This window comes from Triturus cristatus, chromosome 8 (genome assembly GCF_964204655.1).
Source record: "Triturus cristatus chromosome 8, aTriCri1.1, whole genome shotgun sequence".
Classification (NCBI taxonomy): Eukaryota; Metazoa; Chordata; class Amphibia; order Caudata; family Salamandridae; genus Triturus; species Triturus cristatus.
In genome coordinates, this window is record NC_140591.1 from 748875062 (window position 1) to 748893476 (window position 18415).

The following is an 18415-nucleotide window of genomic DNA, read 5'->3' on the forward strand; positions in this document are numbered from 1 at the left end:
AACAGACCCAAGAGAGACTTGACTCTGAACTCAGAGTAATGGTGGAAAATGAGAGACATATTTTCCTAAACTGCTCATAATCCCCCAAATATCAAGGATACGTTTTTGTGATTGAGTCTGAGAAGGAAATATACTTCCAATGAAAAAAGGGCAATGTCTGCCCAACTTTATTTATGTTAATGTGTATGCTTTTGTGTCAAAACTAAACAGTGATAATGTGCAAACCCTACAGTTTTGTCTCTGGAGACATATCGTGTATTACCTACAGCAGTTATTTGTAACTGAATACATCACAGTTAACCACTAGGAATTAGTAATTTCTTTGTTTTCAGTTTGCTCATGCAATCAGCCAAATGCAGTTCATTCTTACCATAACAGGTACATTTCAACCTCCTTGAACTTCGCTGATAAAGCGCATAATGAGTGCCTGTGGCACAGCTGTCTGAGACTTGTCCCCGCTTCTTGGGGCACACAGCGTAAGTATTTTGTAGACAACATAAGCAGTGGTTTAAACAGCGTGACTTAGTCTTATTTATAATTCTGGGCTGCATCCCATTTAATTATTTATTGAGTATGCTTTCCATTACAAAAGGTGGCCAATCATATGCAAATCGGTCTTGTCCCTGCTTTCATTAGGAACAGTCCATCCAAAAGTACCGGGCCCCTTATCACTAGGTTTGTTGCATATCAGTAGCAAATAGGAATACACAGAGCTGTAGTTACCAGTGCTTCTTAAGAGCATACGTTGACATCTGTATCCTATTGTTATTTGTCATACTTTATATAAGTACATGGGATTCCATTTTACTCTGCTGATTTACTTCTACTTTAACATTGTAGGACTTTTCAAGAACACAGATCTTTCTGCTGTCTACCTTACAAAGTCTAGTCCAAAGTCCTTGCTTCCCCATCTGATGTACTTTTCAGGTACAACATACAAGTACATGGACAACTTGTCATATGCAGTGAGGTAAGGAAAGAATGTGTGGTCTTTTCATGTCCTTCCTCTTCTCCATTCATATCATTTCTTGTTGTAATCAAATTAATGCAAAGCACTGTTACCCTCTTAGAAAAGGATCAGTAAAGGTTCTTCTCTTTATTTTGGATCAATTTCTGTGAATACAAGCATCTTCAGCAAATGCGTGCGAAATGATGGGTCTGCTCCTTATTTTCCAAAGTCAGTGAACAAAGACTAGATCAAAAAGAAATGCAAGATGGCTGTGGCATGAGACCAGCAGTAGGTTTTCACTGCCCCTGCTCCCCCACGGTAAAAATGTCACCACATAAAGCTGTTAGTAGCAGAAGACTGATATTGATTTGGATGTGTGGTTGTTTGACTCCAACCCTACGGGATACGTTTGGTTTGTGCAAATGTGATATTAAGCATTGTTAGAAATGGGGGTCTCTAGTTGACAGAGGTAGGTACCTTTGACCAAATAGGGACCCTTGCCTCTAGTCAGGGTAAGGGGGATACACACTTTAAACAACCCCTGCTCACCCCCTTGGTAGCTTGGCACAAGCAGACAGGCTTATCCCAAAGGCAATGTGTGAAGTATTTGTATCAACACTCACAGTAACACAGTCAAAATACCACACCAGTTTAGAAAAATACAATTTCTTTATCTAAACTAAACAAGACCAAAACAACAAAAATCCAACATACAAAAACTCAGTAGAATGTCTTTAAAAAGGTTGTTGCAAAAATAAACTTGTAGATGATCAAATGCGACACTCAGTCTCAAAGTACCTGGGATGTGTCACGCAAAACAACCAAAAGGGGCGTAGAGAAGGCGATGTGTTCCTGCGTGACAAAATGGCATCTTTGTTGCAATGCGACAACGTGGAGGCGATGCGTGCACGCCTGACGGCTGTGCGGCGAACTTGGTGATTTTCTGAGCCATGACAGGCCCTGCGACACGCTTCTCCGGTGATGCGGCGATACCCTTGTAGCGTTTGAATCACCAGCCCTGGCACACTCCGTGCACTTTACTAGGGACCTACTGGTAAGACAAATATGCTAATCATGGATAGCCAATCACAATAACAATTTACAGGGAGAGCATATGCACTTTAACACTGATCAGCAGTGGTAAAGTGCCCAGAGTCCTATAGCCAACAACCACAAGTCAGGAAAAATAAAGGAGGAAGAAGCAAAATGTTTAGGGATAACCCTGCAAAAAGGACCATTTCTAACACAACCCCCTTACAGCCTAAATGAAGGGTAGACCAGTCAATGCCTTGATGGGTTTCCCTGCTTGGGGTGACAGAACATGGAACCTGGCCCGAACAGCAGGGCACTATTCCTGTTCTACGCCTTCTTGAACCCAGTTGGATCCCTCTATCTATACTCTCAGGGCCCACCAGGCTAACCCATAGGGAACCCTTCTCCTCACCTAGGGACCCGATCTTTTGAGCGTCTAAACTTACTTTGCTCACAGATGTGTCCGCACTGGTAGACAGTACCCACCTGGCCAACATAGCGGTGTGGCCCTGTCCACCCCCAGGATGTGACTCCAGCCCCCCTCCTAGGGGCAGCTTTGTCCACCAGGACAATCAGCCACAGTGGCCACTGACCACTGTCAGTGATAAGAGCCAGGCCTCATGCCTTTCAGGCCTCTCTAACCTCTGTGGCATTAGAAAGTGGGGGGCAGTAGCCACAGGTGCATGGTACCTTTTCTCCACTCTCCCTCCTGCCAAGTCAGGTATGGCATCCTGACACTGGCCCACCAGCCTAGGGTCTGTACCCTCAGGCTGATCAGAGGTCATGGACGAGGCTCTCCTCTCCCTACCTCTCCTTCTGGGGTCCTGCACTCTCCTCCCAGGAGAGTCACTCCCAGAACACAACTCTCCCACCAGTTCAGGACCTCTCTCCAGCAACTGGGCTCCCAACCTATGGTCTAAACCCTCAGGTTGCACCGGGGTCGGAGGCGAGGACTCCCTCCCTCTGTACCCCCTTCCAGAGTTCTGCAACCTCCCACCTGGAGTGGTACCCCTGGAAGACAAAGCAGTCAAGACACTGGTTACAGATATCCTTCCCTCCAGGTCAATCTGAACCTGAAGCTGGCCTCCCAACCCAGGGACTAAACCCTGCAGTTGAACACTTGCCTGGCACACCAGGACTTCTTGGGACTCACACAGTATCCCCCTGAGGGTAACACATGACTCATGTGTCGTGTGGCAGTCTGCCTGGTGCAGATCTCCTGACCCCTGTCCATCTGACAGTGTGCGAAGATCCCCCAGGACAGAAGTGGTGTCACCATGGTGACTCCTGGGAGACTCAGCCCTTCTGGCTGGTCCCTGACCCACTGGTTCTCCCAATGGGGAACACATCCCCCTCTCACCCCTCAATCTGGACTTCTGCACCCTCCCCACTGGAGCGGCACCACCAGACACCAGAACCGCTGGGTCTCCGTTTAAAGACACTCCATGTTCTCCTGACACTAGGAGATCCCCCTCAAATAGTCTACTAGTACAGCATAGGCTCCCAACCTGGTGTCCCCTTGGGGAACCCTCCAGGCCCTGAGACTGGGGTTCGGGCACCTTGGACATACAGTCCCACACTCACTCCTTCTCCATGAGACAGGATGTGAGCCCCTACAACTCCCACTACACCAGGACCTATCTGGGATACTCTGAACCTCTTCCACCACACAGGACTGGAAGATACCTGTGCCACTCCTTTTAGGATCGCTCCCCAATGCCTTTTCAGACCCTCTGGAATCCAACAAGAGGTTTGCCTCCAATGCAAGAACCCTGGAATCAGAGAACTCACACTCCACCGGGTGTTGGCAAAGCTCTGGAAAACAGGGACTTAAAATATGCTCTCCAACAAATGAATCACACAGCTACCCGCAGTTGTTAACCAAGCTACCCTTTACCTCACCCTCCAGTGCCTCACACTCTCACTCTCCTGAGATTGGCAAGACAGTGTCTGACGGTCTCTGTCACTCAACCCACACTCTCCTGGGCGGTCTCCACATTCACACACCAAGGTTTCTACCATGGGGGAACCCCTCTCTCTGCACCTCTCATCTAGAGTCAGTAGAGCGTCCCTCACACCAGTAGGAATATGATCCCCTGTGTCAGTTCCCGAATCTACTTCAAAGACACTGCACACCACTGGAGCTACCTCATAAACCTGAACCCTCTGGTGTATGTTAACCCCCTCCCTTAAGTCAGGTGCCACATCTCTGGGTGTGCATACTTATTTTTTAGCACTGGATAACATAATCTTGCTGCCACCATCAGAGCTGGACTCCAGCTCCAACTCAGCAAAACTCACTTCCTGAGCTACACACATCTCTTTTTGCTGGGCTGAGACACTCATGGCCTCAAGCTTCTCGCGCTCCACATCATTCTTAACACATGGGCCAAGGTCAATTTAATTTCTTCCAACTTGGCCTGGAGCATCAGGACTTCCAACTCATGGTCTCTAACCTTTTGGTTTTTCTCCAACTCCTCTGGGGAAAAACCTCTAGCAGAATGGTTGCTGCCAGCCCTAGAGGCTGCTCTTAACACATGCAGATCATGTGACCTGAGACCATCCCCTTGTGCATCCTCATCCACTTCTGCATCCTCTGTCTCCTCAGCCTCTTTGGCTTCCCACCAGGCCCTTAAGGCCTTCTGCAGCTCCTCCTTCTTAGAGCTGCTCCTCCTGGGGCATCCAAACTTTTTGCAAAATTGTTTGAGTTGATCTACTTTGTAGGAATACAAATCCTCAATGTGAAACTCCAATTCTGCCTTCTCACTTGCTGCTTAACGATTTTGAGACATGATGTGTGGATGACTCAAGGATCAGATCAAAAATAGAACCAAAACATAAAACACAGAGGGGCATATTATCAAGCCAGGCGATAAAATTATCGCCGGTTTAGCGGCATGAAACTGCCACTAAAACGGCGATAATGGGCTTGATAATATGCTCTATGGAATTCCAATTGAAGCCCATGTTAGATGTGAAGGACATCTGACATGGGCTTCAATTGGAATTCCATAGAGCATATTATCAAGCCCATTATCGCCCTTTTAGCAGCAGTTTTCTGCCGCTAAAGCGGTGATAATTTTATCGCCTGGCTTGATAATATGCCCCAGTATGTGGTTGCGTAGTGGTCTGCCCTAAACTAGTGATGTACACCAATCACTGTGGGTCAAGTACAAATACAAGTTCAAATCCTCACCGTTGACCACCAATGTTAGAAATGGGGGTCTCTAGTTGGCAGAGGAAGGTACCTTTGACCAAATAGGGACCCTTGCTTCTAGTCAGGGTAAGGTGGATACACACTTTTGATAACCCCTGCTCACCCCCTTGGTAGCTTGACACAAGCAGACACGCTTATTCCAAAGACAATATGTAAAGTATTTGTACCAACACTCACAGTAACACAGTGAAAACACCACAAATGGACACCACACCAATTTAGAAAAATAACATTTCCTTATCTAAACTAAACAAGACCATAACGAAAAAAATCCAACATACAGAAACTCAGTAGAATGTCTTTAAAAAGGTTGTTGCAAAAATAAACTTGTAGATGATCAAATGCGACACTCAGTCTTAAAGTACCTGGGATGCGTCACGCAAAACAACCAAAAGGGGCGCAGAGAAGGCGATGCGTCGGTTCTTCCTGTACCCCGGTTATGCAACACGATGGCGCCATGATGCTGTAGTGAGGTTATGGATTCACTGCGTACATTGCTAAGTTAGCATAAGTTAGTATAAACTTGTCTGCCATGTTGCCGCTTTTTGCACACGTTTCTACATTAATTTGTTTTCACAAATCCTCTGCTTGGGCTCGTTCACATGATAACCGTCTACCTTTCACTTTTTCTTGCTGTACTCTGAGGCTCTGTCTGCACAGCGTGTTAAAGGTCGAAAAATAATGTGCTGTTGGTCAGTCCCACGCATGTTAGACCTAATACTGCCACAGGTGCACTGCTGAAAATCAAGTGCTTTTAATATTGCGTGTAGGCATGTTAGGACACTTGAAGAATAACCTTCTCAAGAGATGAGCTGTGTTTGTCCGGAGATGTAAACCCTTGCATCTAAACCTGGAGGTATGGGGTCCCCCTGACAAAGCCCAGAGGTCTTCTATAATTATTATAAACTAGTTCCTAGCATTGGGAGGGTGGCAAGGCACATTAGGCCTTTTTTCCACTAGCTGTATAAAATTATATTCCCGTTCATATTGTATGGAATTGTAGCAATGCCCACTATATTGAGTTTATGCATTTTTTGCTGCTAGTGTTGGCTCATGTACTGCATTACAGAGCATGTTAGTTAAAATAAACATTTTAAACTATACTGAGTCTCTGGATTACTTATGTTATGAGTGAGTTAACAAAAGAGTGTTCTTGCTCCCGCGATTACTGAGAAAGTCTGAGTTACATGTTCTAGGATGTCTAATCATTGGTAGCTTTGTTGTAGTACAGAGAACAAATGAGACACTATAGCTAGTTGGATTGGGGTTCCGGGCACTAAGGTGGGCGGTTGGTACACCACTGTACACCGAGGTCCTGGTTTCTTGCACGTAGTTCTGTATATGTGCAGAATCCCTGCAACATGGTTTCCAACGTTTGGTCTGGCTCTTATCTGCGAGACGCTTGAGTAGTACTTGTGCTTGTCCACAAACCCCTCACTTCTATTTCCGGAAACAGGTGTGATGGTGAAACCTCCTATATTGATGTTTTTATAAGTTTCTTTAAGCTTGATGTCATTAAAAGGTGTTTTCTTTTTATAGTTATCCTCAATTGTGCTGCCACGCGTTAGGTTGCTAGACATTCTTTGTCTTCTTGGCTGAAGTAGATTTACCGGCGCATAGTCGCGCGGCACTCGTCGGCATTTGACAGCATATGGGGTGCCTGACGCGGGTGTAGATCTTATCTTTGTAGTGGAAGCTGATCCAACACAAAACTTTGAAGTGTTTTATTCGTGGGTCACTTTTCCGGCAGTGAATAGGGACGATGATTTGTTCCATACTTAAACTCCTTAGGATCTTCCTCACAATTATCGGCCCTATACAAATCTTGAAGTTCCGCTCTTGGCATGGCAACACCATATTTGGTTTTAATGGCGCCATCCCACACCCAGTGACTCTGCTCCGTTTGGGCCCTTTATCTATCGATGGGGCCACTTGGCCATTTTTGGCTGGGTACACCCCACACCCTTGTTATCTGACAGTTTGAGTGGATGAACTTCGTGTGATGCACACCTCTTTGATACGGGTGCATAGAGCTGTTGTGTGGTATGTTATGAGCAACATCCAGGTGGGACCACCTGGGGTTGCTGCGCAACTAGCTGGCCCTGGCGGTGTGACTATCAGTCCTGTTAAGGTTAATTCGGTAATGGGCAAGCGTCCTCAAAATAAGGATGCTTTACCTTATTGGCTTGATGAAATATTTGACCAACTAGATGCAGTATTTACGAATACATCTCCTGTGGAGAAACACAGGATTTTGACAATTAGTTTGCAGAAAGACTTAATATCCGAAGTAACTAATTGTAACAATTGGGGAAGGGCGTTTGCGGCAGTGCATTCTAAATTCTTTCGGCACTCCTTCAATGAACGTACTCCCCTCTGTGATTAAGCGTGTTCAGGATGAGCATGGTCCAGAGGCGGCTGTTGAATTAGGGATGAGATTGGTCGGGGTGTTCGACGTAGTTGCTGATCTAATCCTTGCTAATGTTAAGGGAGATGCAGTTAACTTTCAAGTGGCTAATGCTTTGGCTCTAGTTCCAGAGCCGGACAGGCCACGTGATTGCCGAAGATTATTGCGCAGGCTTATAAGGCCATTGGACACAATAGTTTGAGTGTTAAGCCTTTTGCTAATATATTAGCTCAACCGCAAACATAACAGAAATCTCAGTCTGAGAAGGACGAGCGTCCCGTAATTAATACAAAGAATTGGAGGACTAAAAAACAGGAAAAGCAACAACAGAAACAGGGGTGCGTGCAACCTCACCGACCCTCGAGTCTACTGAGCGCACTTATGATTTGCGCGACCACGCGAGAATTAGGTCTCCTGACCAGTTTCAGATTCCTGATCAACATTCTCCTCGTTCTTTACAGGAAACATTAGGCCTACAAGCTGGTTGCGGTGAATGACAGGAGCGCGGCAGAGGTAGAGGTGCCTCACAAGGACGTGAGCAGCCTCGTCAGACTGACGTAAAGGGAAAACAAGACGATTTTCCACATCAGCGCCCGCAGTCTCAGAAAAAGAAAGTTGCAGTTTTAACAGCGAGATATGTCACAGACGGCGAGGACCCACCACCTGAATTTACCATGGCAGTAACGCTGCTCGACAGCGCAGCCGAAGTTACCATCGTGCGGCAAGCACTGCGTCCGTCTCTTGAGGCCACAGCAACTGACACGTTCATTACGGTTGAAACCGCTGCCACTAGAGTGGCTTCCCCTGACAGACTATATGACATAGTTCTTTCAATTGAAGGTGACATTCAAAGAGTTATTATAGGGATATTATGGGAAAATCTGACCTCTTCTTACGACATTTTGTTAGCAGAGACAGATTGCCACCCACCTTTTGTTCTTGCAGCTCCAAAAGGGGAGGAGGTGATACTTCCGAGTTTTTCAAAAAACATCTCCAAGGAGCATGCAGAGGCTTTTGCAGAGGAGTGGGCTTTGGTGCTTGCACTGGCTCTGTACCGTACTCATGTGGGCTGGGTAAAGGATTCTCCACCCCATGAGATGCCATTGCGTTCAATGCCACAGCCTCAACCCCAATATCCCCTCCGGCGGGAAGCGAAGGGTCCTGTTTCTGAAATTTTAACACAGTTAGAATATCAAGGAGTGATTGAGACATGTGTCGCTGATGAATAACCCTCTTTTTACCGTTACTAAACCCGATGGGTCGTACCACATAATTTTGGATTATCGGCAGTTGAACTCTCATTGTCGCACTTTTGCGGTACAGAATACCCATAGTTCTGCTCTTGTAGACAGTCTTATTCATAAGAAATATAAAACTACACTTGACATTTCTAATGGCCTTTTTAGTCACAATCTATCCCCGGCATGCAGTTAATGGACCGCTTTTACAGCCGTTGGTAAATAAAAACAATTTAGGTGTTTAGCTATGGGCTATAAAAACAGCCCGGTGTGTTCGCTGCCTGTGTTGTCTCTTTGTTAGACAGCATTGATCCAGATGCGTACTCGTACGTTGACGATATTTATCTCACAGGCGACGAATTATGGCCGCATCATTGTTTTATTTGCGGACTACGGTTACAAATGTAACTTTGCCTAATCACACATTGCAGAGTACGTAGTGTTGTTTTTGGGCTATGAGCTCAATAATGAAGGTAGAGGCTTAGCACCTCACTTCCTGTAGAAGTGCATGCGTTTGCGAGCTCCAACAACCCTGAAAAAACTACAATCTTGCTGGGATTTTTTAACTTCGGACGTACATTCCCGAATATGCCCAGCGTATCAAGCCTCTTTATGCCTTGATACAACCAACATTTTCTAAAGCCTACTGGCTTCTGGAACATTCAACTATTCTGCAATCCTTGCAGTCTGACCTTCTTGAATCTAAATACTTGTTAACACGTGATAACCACACAAACGTGGTGATAAGAATCATCCCAGGCCCAGTGGGTTTCACTTACTTGACATTTAATGAAGGTGACACAGTACCTATTGCTTACAAATCACATTTATACACTGCGGCTGTGATGCGATTTTCCAGTGTTGAAAAGGTCTTGACAGCTGTGCAGATGGCGATCTTGAAAGAAAGCGCACTAGCACAGGGGAAACGCATTTTAGTGGTAATACCGTACCCTGCGCTTGAAGCAGTGATGAAGGCAAGTGTACCAAACTCAAAGGCCTTGCATCCACGTTGGATACTATGGGCTACTTCTTTGACATCTCCCGATGTCACCTTTATCTTTGACTCCTCGGCTTCAGACACAGGAGTTCTTGCAGTATGAATTTGTTCATCCTCCTCCTCTGTCTATGCGCCCGCTTGAGGAGTTCGATTGTATCATTTACACCGATGGCTCAGCGCAACTGGCTACTGTTTCTAAGTATACGTATGCGGCGGACTGTGCCTTTGTGGCAGGTACCATGGTAAACGATGAGTTCAAATCCAGTGTTGTGCATACACAGGCATTGGGAGACTGTACCGCCCAATTGGCCGAGTTGCGTTCTTTGGTGCTTGCACTAGAGTTTGCAGATCCTAATGTGACTACTCTAATTGTAAGTGATTCTTATTACTGTGTGCAAGACTTCAATGACAACTTATTATTGTGGTCTCAGAATGGCTATCGTGATTCCAAAGGCAGCACAATTAAGCATAAGATGCTTTGGGTTCGAGTGGCAGATCTTAAACAACGCCTGCCACTCACACATGTTATACATACTCTTGGCCATCAAAGTGTGGGCAATAGCTTGGCTGATGAAGCAGCCAAGTCTGCAGTAGCCATGTGTCTAGTTGCAGCCGTTACAAGATCAATGACTCAGATTGATAATTACATCTTGGCAGCAATCGCTGCGACTGAGAAGAGCGGGTATACCCTCAAGGGTTCCCTTCAAAATACTCTTATCATTTAAGTCCCGACAACGTTCCGTATGTAAGAAATATTGACGTTGGTGACAGGTTGATTCCCAACGCTGACCGCAGACTATCATTGATAACAGCCACACACGAAGGCATGGCTTCGGAGCATGCTGGATTGTCTGTGACAGTTTCTATTTTGCAGCAACATTACTGGTGGCGTGGTTTGTATAAACAGACCTGTAATTATGTACTTCCGTGTGACATTTGTCAACAGATTAAACCCTCTACTCTCACACGACCGCCACTAACACACCTCTGCATTTCTAATAAACCTTTCTGCTGTGTATATCTTGATCACTGCGGTCCTTTTTCTTCAGAGCATCTTAGTTGCAGTTGATTCATACACACGTTTTGTGTGGGTTTGGCTACAACGCAGTGCTGACGCTCAAAATATCATCAGGGATTTGCGTGTCTTTGTGGGAATTTTTGTATGTGGCACCGTCCATTCTGACCAAGATCTAGCGTTCACCTCTTAGTGGTACAAGGATGCTATGCAGTCTTTTGGGGTGCAAGTAACATTTTCATCCCCATACAGGCCTGAGGGCAATTCAGTTGTGGAGCGAATGAACCATGACTTAAAGCAATCCTTGACAGCCCAAGTCTTAGGTACTGGCAGGAACTGGCTAGCCCACTTGTACAATGTGCCACGTGCACTTAATAATCTCCCTAGAAGATCACTGGGTGGGCGGACCCCATACGAAATTCTTTTTGGCATAAAAATGTTTGTTCCGGACCTTGATGGTCTAGACATGGCGGCAGCAGCTGCAACCTTTGACGTAGATAATCATTCTACTATGTTGCAGGACTTATAAGAAACCCGTGACAGTCTTGCAAAAGATCATTTACCCTCTGTCACTGATGCTGCACTACACATTCCGGTAATTGGCTGGCTACCCAAAGTTGGAGATCTGGTCCGAGAGAATGTGGAGAACAAAAAAGAAATTGGCCCCTCTTATCGTGCACCGGTTCTAGTGCTTGGCGTGAAGGGTACTCGTACAATCATCTTACCACCACTTCCCAGTCGCAAAGAGAAAAGATACATCTTAGTGGACAACGTCAAGCTACAACATCTGGCCGATCCTGAATAGTATAACACCAGCTGCATCATGTCCAGCAATGTCAAGGAATCCTGTGTTTGGCGCGTCTGACAACACACAGCGTGATACTGCCATCAAGATGAACTATGTCACTGATCCCTTGCTTACCCCACCAGCCACTGCCTGTACTGAGGAAACTCAATGTGCTTATTCCACAAGTGAGTCGTTGCCTGGTTTGCAACCTACTACCCTATGCCGTTTCTCTTTTGACTCGACTTCCAACTCATCATTTGCCCCTACAAAATTCAGTATTTTTGTCTCCTGGTTTAAACAGACTTATTTGGTTCCTCCTTGGACAAACATCTGGTTAGTGCTGATCCTAATTTTTCTGTTTGTGTCCGTTGGCTTTGTGACAATTTTTTTTCTTACTCATCAATGGACATTACTTGACAGAACGCCTTGCTGTTCAGTTGGCGACTGAAACTTTAGCTCCCGACTCGTCTTCTCACATCATGAAACGAGACCAGACTTTTGTTAACATCTCTGCCTTTCCAGTCGCTGACGGCATTGTCTGGGATGCTCTGGATTACCAGATTCATGGTCCAACAGAGATTATTAAGGTTCCAAATGTACTTCGTGTTTCAATGGGAGATGTGGTGAAACAGAACATACGTTCAGATGATTGGGATGTGTAAGCAATACAATCTTTATTTTCAGATTTGAAGTATTATGCTGCCTTTGATGCTGAGGATTTACATTTAAATACTGCTAATTATGCCGATTTATATTGTTATCAGCATTTTGGACACCATTACCTACATAAAGTAAATACATTTAGAAATGTTTTCAATTACACACAATGGGAACATTGCCCAACTCCATTGGAAGGCAGCTCTAAAACCATGTTAAAGAAATATACATATTTTACAGAATTTAATTGGTCCAATGCAGGGTCCTTTTATTTTAAATTAAACGTGTCATCTACTCCAAAAGTAATGTTGCCTCACACGAAATTGTTGTATTCCAATTCGTTTATACATACCCTATCACTGGGTGGCTATGAACATTGGAAGGACACAGTTGATTTGAAATCGGTCTGGGGTTCTAGATCCTGGTAGGTCGGCGACACAGAAGCTTTGCATCGTGCGTGCCTCATCCCAACATGAATCTTGTTCTTGAACGATTCCATATATCAAACAACCTGTTTCGGCCTAGCAGCTATAAAACATATGAATGCCCCTACCATCCCTACTTTGGCTCAGTATAGACCAGTATAAAGAATAAACCAAAGCTACCTAGTCAAGCCGCCCATGTATACAGCCGGAATAGATAATAACAGCTAAGGGAGAACACCACTAAAGTACCTTACACCAACTAGCAAACATGGCCGTTAACAATTTAGAACCAGTGGGCATAAACGCACACGCAATAAAGTATCCAACCATCTTATCTAAGAATGCAGCCAAAAAATTCAAACACAAACTATTAAGGACAAACCCGGATACGCTGATATCTGACCCCTCCTTTAATCTAGACAATGGCACTATTGTAAATGACCTGATCTTTTTTACCAGAAAAACAGCTAAATGGCGCAATGTCGTCACAGAGATGCTCAACATAAAATCTATGAGTAATATCCCACATGGCACAATACTTATGATCACACCGTCACCAAGACTTAGAGCGAACCTATGCATAACTATTTACAAGAACGGAATTGTGCTCATACAAGCAGCCAACAACGAATTAGAAAAATTCGACAACATGTTCCTAACCTTAAAAGAACGTGTAGAGAAATCAAATTCTCAACAACACCAGACCTCACAAGTAGGCACCTTATGCAACGTCAACACTACCAAAACAGGCATCATACTACTCAGAGACCTTCAGGAACCCCAACACACAATGCCATTAAAAGACACTAATGTGACAGGAGGCGCACTGGAAGGAAAAGATAAAGAAACAACAGAAATATCCACAAGATATACCAAATCTGATCCGACGACGTTACAGAGGGAAGAACTAACATCTCCCACACATGTTGGGACACCTTCTCAGAGTAGGCCAGTCCATGAGAATCTAGAAACAAATGACAGGGAAGATATCACCCCTTCCATATCCCTCTCTACTACAACACAAATGACATCGAGGACTGTGCGAAAATTATACCCCACAAGCATGGTTTTAAGATCACAAGACACAGAGAACACATCTCACACCGCACATAGAGGAAGTACATACAACCAAACTAAAGACAAAAAGAATAGGAAGTCGGGAACAATAACAGATCTAAAACTTTGGGACGCAAACCACGAATCCCGAAATGAACAGATGCGCACGCCCAATATTTCACCCCAGATTCAGAGTGAAATCGAAGACCTTCAAACACAAATAAGCAATATGTCACAAGACATGCTAAGCACACTGCAAGCGATGGAAAAGATACTTGAAATCACGGTAAGCACTCACTCCAAAGTCGAGCACATCCAAAAATCAGTGCCTAAGTATCAAGGAAAGAGCAGTGAGACGGCCATACCATTATCAAATAGGCATAATAGACCTGCCAGAAATCTTAGTTACTTATCAGAGGATGAAACCTTATCATTACTCCGGACGTATGAAGCTACAGACCACAACAGAGGGGAGAAAATTAGGACAGTCCCAATTGATTTGAATAGAACATCCAGGCATAAGGAAAGGAAATCCAATCCTAACAACTTACAACAAGTCCAGCTAACCACCAACTCACAAGAGCTTAACCCTAGTAACTCAGGGAAATCTCTGATATGCCTACTGCTCAATTGTCGGTCCGCAGTAAAACATGCATCAGACATCGCTGCCCTCATAGTTAGCCAGGAAATTGACCTAACTATCCTAACAGAAACCTGGCTTTCGGAATCCTCTTCTCCACTCATGGATCTCCTGGTGCCCCCTCAGTATAACATTGTTAGATTAGATAGGTTAAAAAAGACAGTAGGTGGTATTGCCTGCATCCATCGATCGGATATAGAGGTCAGCCAAATTCATTCTGACCTACTCGAATCCTGTGAATACCTAGGTCTCAAGATAAGATCAGCAGAAAATCAAAGATGCAACATGCATGCGCTTTACCACCCACCAGGAAATAATGCTACTTTCATAGACCAGCTAATGGAGATCATCACAGCTAACTCTAACACTCACACTAATAACATATTCCTAGATGATTTTAATTTACATTGGGACGACAACAATGACAAACAGGTCCATGTTTTTAAAGACTTTTTAACTGAGCTAAACTTTACCCAAGCCTGCACACAGCCAACACACTCTAAAGGAGCAACGTTAGACTGGATAATATCGCGAAACAAGGATACTTCAATACGCTCAATTGTTCCATGGAACTGGTCAGATCACCATGCCATAACCTTCCTAATACCCACCTTGAAAAAGAACAAAACCACGCAGCCTACCAAAATCAAGAAGTGGATTCGGGATACCAGAGACACTAATACTGATATTCTAATAGAAAGATGTGAGAAGGACCTAGCGCCGCCTAACAAACTGCAGAATGTGAATGATCTAACGGAACACTACACTACATCAATAACGGACATAGTCAACTCGACCATGCCACTAAAATTGAAAAGAGTCACAGAGAAAGATAAAAATCCATATTTTAATAGAACATTAAATGAAGATAGGCGAAAACTAAGACTGACTGAAAGAAAAAGGAGACAGCACCCATCATCCCCCACGTTGAAATCTCAGAAACGAGTACAACAAAAAGATCATCAACTCGAAAAAGGAATTTATTAGATCGGAATGGGACAACACTAAAAACAGACCACGGAAATTATTCGAGATCTTAAAGCAACAGTCCAAAAAGTTGTCAAAATCGGCCCAGGAAACTACTAAAACGCAACTGAGTTGTGAAGAATTCTCAACATTCTTCACCGAAAAGGCCAACACGCTTGAAAGAGAGCTCAGGATGGCAGCCGACAACCTTCTCAACCAACCACCCACGCTGAACAATGCCACCACGACAATCAAAAACAAGCATTTCCAATGCAATAGGTCTCGCATTATGGAATGTTTGAGCTATTGGCTTGGTTAATAATAATGCAACACCAATAGATCAAACTTCTAGTAATGCAACACCTATTGCATTTGTGATCGCTTACGCGATAGCAAGGCAAGACCTAAAAACGTGAGCTGGCAAAGAAATTAAGGAAGAAATTGAGCAACAGGTAAGGAGAAGGCAAGAGTGGTGCAAAGAGAAAGAAGTAAGAGTAAAAGTTAAAGGTAGGGAGAATGGGAGTAGTCTGTGAAAGGGACAGAAGAAAACATAAAAATAATTGTGGGTAAAGAGAGAAATGCTATGAGTGGCAGGTGTTGCAGAGATTAACAGGATGGACAAAACAAGGGATACGGACCGAAAAGGGGGGGGGAGGATACAAAGAATGAGTTGTGTAGCACATCGAAAGTTGGGTCGGAAAGGAACAAATTGGCAAAAAGATATGCAGTGGGTGGTAGGAAAGGATCTCAAGTCAGGTATGAACCATAGTGGGTGTGTAGTGTACAATGAAAGAGAAAGGGAATACAAAACAGAAACAAAACATTTAATACCATAAAACCATTCACTTGGGAAAAGAAAACAAAAATATTAAACAAAAGCAATATACTGTGAAAACTGTATGATTTCTGTGCATAATTTAAAGACAATTATAGAAGATCTTCAACTTAATATCAAGCGGAACTTTTTGGTCTATGTAGCCCAAAACAGATTTTAGTAAGTGTCGTATTAATACACTTGCTGCAGTTTCTAATAAGGTAAAAATGAGGAATAAGCAGCTCTGCCACGTTTTTCAAGTCTATTCGTAGTTAACTGCTACAGTACATTTTTGTCATTGCATTCTGGGAATTGTAGTCTTGTTTATCTTATTATAGCGCTAAGACACCAAGCCCCAGAAAGTAAAGAAAACCCCTGTACTGGAGCTGCTAGTCACTCATGCCCAAGGGAGACTACGCAGCTATTAAAGCATTTTGTCAAGAAAAAGATCATAACAGCAGCCCCTAGATTAAAGATGAAAGTAGCCACGGATTGGGTTGGAGAATATGTTGCTGGAAGGGAAGAGCATGAAAATGAAGGTGATGCATAAAAAAAGCAGGCATCAAGCTCCATTAGAACCTAAAGGCGATGGTAGGGGCTGCTCACATGGCTCCTGTCGAGAGTAACTGAAATGGAAAAACTCATTACATGGCAGAAAGGTCAATTTGAACAAAAAAGGGATTTGTGTGTGACCTTTCATGCGTGACAGTAGTCAGAGGTGTCTCAAACCCATCTGTTTGTGTTAAGCGTGCAGGAAAACATTACCCACCCATGCCCAATTTTACTTCTAATACAGAATGGACTCTGAACTTTTTGTGTTTTTAAAAAAAAGGAACCTCTCTGTTTTGAATACACCTATTTTGGTTTTAGTATCGCTGCCTGCAAGTACAACAGAAGAGGAGCCAATTTGCTGCCAAAGCAAATGAAATGGGAATATGTTAATTTTGATGTTGTCACTGACGACCTTGTAAATCATCCCGTGCTCGCTTGCAACCAGCTTCAAACGCGAGGTATGGGAAGAGCTAATCAGGGGGGCTCATTAGCAGAGCACAGCTGCTGCAAATGTGGTGAATGAAGTGTTGACGAGGAGTATCAGGCCATAACTAATACACTAAAGTTAGTTTATCACCGCGTACCACATCAAAACACAGTTTTCATCATCACAGTCCCCGGAAGGTTTATTTTTCGTTATTTAAAGAGCATGTTGGAAACCTTTAGCATTCCATTCGACTGATTCTGCGAGTGAAAGACAATGGGGGCGGGGGAAACACTCCACGGAGGATAAAAAAAACGAGAGATGAGAATGTAAAGAATGAGGAAAGGGAAGAGGACAAGGTGAGCTGATGAGGATGCAAAGGTGAAGCGATGTACAGTACTGCATGGACTGGAGGGAAAAGAGAAACAAGCTTTGGCAACGCGGCCGTGAAAGTGAAAGTGATCACAATCGCGATTACGATCGCGTGCAACGGAGGGCGCGCGTGCACGTTCACGTGCACTGTAGCTTTAGGCCACGGCAGCACTTTGAAAAAGCCTGTTTACAAAATGTCTCGGCCAGATCAGCGCAAGCGCTGGATCAGGCGAGACCTAATGAATGGACAAAAAACAAGGCACAATGGGATACCTTCAAGCTATACGACCAGAATACCATCGCCAAAACGCTATCGGATATCAAACCTAATAACCACTATAATGACCCATTCCCCTATAAATGCCTAAAAACAATCAGCCATATAGTCATCCCAATATGGACAAAAATAATAAATGCCTCTCTATCGCAAGGGATCCTTCCAGAATGCCTAAAAACAGGTCAAGTCGTCCCCATCATCAAAAAACCCACAGAGGACCCGGGAGAACCTAATAACTTCCGCCCAGTAACCAATATTCCTATACTTGCCAAATTAATTGAGAAATGTGTGAAACATCAATTGAGCCATCACATCACAAATTTCAAGCTGCTAGACGACTGCCAATCTGGATTCAGAACAGGCCACAGCACGGAAACAGCAATCCTACATATTGTGGACGATGCGCTACAGGCCCTAGATCACAATAGAACATGCCTACTAATCCTTCTTGACCTGTCGTCAGCTTTTGACACTGTAAATCATGAAAAACTACTAGCCAGGCTGCATGACAGGATGGGATTGTCAGGAAATGTGCTGAAATGGATTGAATCCTTCCTTCAGAACAGAACGCAAAGATTCCTGGTCAACCA

General features: G+C 44.2%; 1 protein-coding gene across 1 annotated transcript in view; it reads left to right on the plus strand.

Moving 5' to 3' along the window:
- Positions 1–18415, plus strand: part of LOC146805018 (acetylserotonin O-methyltransferase-like) — a 540006-nt gene that overhangs the window by 160332 nt on the left and 361259 nt on the right. Inside the window, exon 3 of the mRNA XM_085622167.1 lies at positions 841–970. Within this exon, the coding sequence (XP_085478293.1) occupies positions 841–970 (130 nt within the window). The remainder of the gene's footprint in view (positions 1–840; positions 971–18415) is intronic.